We start from the raw sequence: 2058 nt of genomic DNA, 5'->3' as shown, positions 1-2058 counted from the left end.
ATAATGTCAGAAAAAAATAAAAATATTTTTAAAATATTTTTTTGCAAATAATTATTAAGGAGTTTTCATTCATTAAGGTGTATTATTAATTCATGTTTTCAGGAAAATATATTACTTTTTACTTAATAGTTACACCACTTAAACTTTTTTTTAATGTATGAAACCAACATGAATGAATTTAAATTGCATTTCTAAGAATTTGGCGCATGCTTTGTTAATTTTTTTGTCATTCTAAAATTTCTGTTCACTCTTGCATGTTTTTTGGTTTGATTGTTGATGAATAAAAACTATACGATCCATCAGTTATTCATCTGAACATCCTGAGAATGTTTTGAGCCAATGTAAACATCACGTGACTCACTTTAGAGCCTCAACAAAATGACGTCATGATGACACTTTAACACGATCAGAGATGAAACTGGCCCGAGAAGCTGCTCGGGTTGCTGAATGTTTGCGTGCTGAACCTCTGCGAGAGCCGACGGAAACCTCTGCTCCATGGCAGGTAATTCCTGAACTTCTTCCCTCCGAAGATGTGGACGAGTGGATTCAGACAGCAGTGGGAATACGCTAGAATGTGAGTGATGCAGTAGATGATCTCCCAAACACTTTCCCTCAATGCAAAAACGCCTAAAGACCTCAAGGACAAGAGGAAGAGGAAGATGTTATATGGCGCCCAGCAGATGAAGAATCCCACGGCGATGCTTAGGATGACACATACGGCGTGATTTCTGCTTCGGATGCGACTCTGAAGGATGGCAAATCCCATCCGTGTGTGGCAGAACACAATAACCAGGAATGGCAACAGGAAAAAGAGAATTATCTGAGAGAAGTATCCAAACAACTCCATAAACATTGAGTTATAGTTGGGAACACAAAATACACCATCAGGACCGTCCACAGTTTCAGAGAAGATCATTTCAGGCAGACTGAAGCCTACAGAGATCAACCATGCCACAGCAGAGGAGATGTGCGTGTAAAGTCTGCTACGATTCCCTACAGATGAAGCGAACACCGGATACACCACCGCCACGTATCGATGGACTGTCATGACTGTGAGGAACATCATGTAGCTGTACAGGCCCAAAAAGATGTACCAGGTGAACAACTTGCAGGCCAGATTTCCAAAAATCCATCCCCAGATGTGATTAATGGTCCAGGGAACCAGCGTGAAGGTGAAGATGAGGTCGGACACTGTCAGATGGAGGAGCAAGCAGTCAGCAGAGCTGCTCAAAGCCACTTTCTTCAAGACCACCCAAAGCACAAAGCTGTTTCCGGGTAGACTGATGCAGATGATGAGACTGTAGCAAATGGCGTTGATGATCCTAAACGAAAAATTCTCCTCCTCTAATGTAACCAAAGGATAATAATCCTCATATGTGTAGTTGAAGTCATAATCATAGCTGATATTGGAGACCTCGTGCAAAGTCTCTCCATGCATCATGTCGTCTGTAGAAAGACCGATTGAATTGATGTTAAAAATGATGCACTATAAACTGACCTATATGACAAAACTCTAAATATTCTGAAGCCATGCAATAGTTTTGTGTGAGGAACAGAAAGTGTAAACAGATTTTAGGGAACAAATACAAACTTATCCCTTATATAAAGGTTCCGTTTGACTTCAGATGATTTGGAAATTGACACATGATTCATTTGGACAAATGCTATGGTGCTACTGTAAATAATAATAAAAATATTAAAAATATATATATTTTTTAAACATTTTTTAATTATTAGAAATCAGAAATGCACGCATGCATACCCACAAACAAAGAGATATGAAAGAAAAATGTAATACAAGAAATACCTTGGTTGTTGTGGTGGTTTGTTCCTTAAAATATCGCTGTTGTCTCTCATAGAGACACTGAAGAAATCATACATGTTCTGCGTGTTTCTTCCTTCAGTCACATGAACGTCCAGCCCACTTATTTACATCAAACACATTAACACATATCTTCTTTAACAGATACATTCATCATAAAGTAAATTGTTGAATAAAATATAAATAACATTTTCCACTATATATTCTTAAACCTCTTAATACAGTGATAGAGCGCA

General features: G+C 38.1%; 1 protein-coding gene across 1 annotated transcript; it reads right to left on the bottom strand.

The window, feature by feature from the left end:
- Positions 1-210: 210 nt before the first annotated feature.
- Positions 211-2000, bottom strand: xcr1b.3 (chemokine (C motif) receptor 1b, duplicate 3). The gene is made up of 2 exons (XM_016453745.1): positions 1808-2000; positions 211-1446 (listed from the first exon to the last, which is right to left on the bottom strand). The coding sequence occupies exon 2, from the start codon at positions 1439-1441 to the stop codon at positions 407-409; it is 1035 nt and encodes a 344-aa protein (XP_016309231.1). The 5' UTR covers positions 1442-1446; positions 1808-2000; the 3' UTR covers positions 211-406.
- Positions 2001-2058: the final 58 nt, after the last annotated feature.

Source organism: Sinocyclocheilus anshuiensis, unplaced genomic scaffold (assembly GCF_001515605.1).
Source record: "Sinocyclocheilus anshuiensis isolate Anshui unplaced genomic scaffold, SAMN03320099.WGS_v1.1 scaffold2181, whole genome shotgun sequence".
Classification (NCBI taxonomy): Eukaryota; Metazoa; Chordata; class Actinopteri; order Cypriniformes; family Cyprinidae; genus Sinocyclocheilus; species Sinocyclocheilus anshuiensis.
The sequence above is the reverse complement of the archived record's forward strand: the minus strand, read 5'-3'. Positions and strand labels throughout refer to the sequence as shown.

Excerpts from the sequence above, each read along its gene's own strand:
- xcr1b.3 (XM_016453745.1), bottom strand. The coding sequence starts at position 1,441 with ATGATGCATGGAGAGACTTTGCACGAGGTCTCCAATATCAGCTATGAT.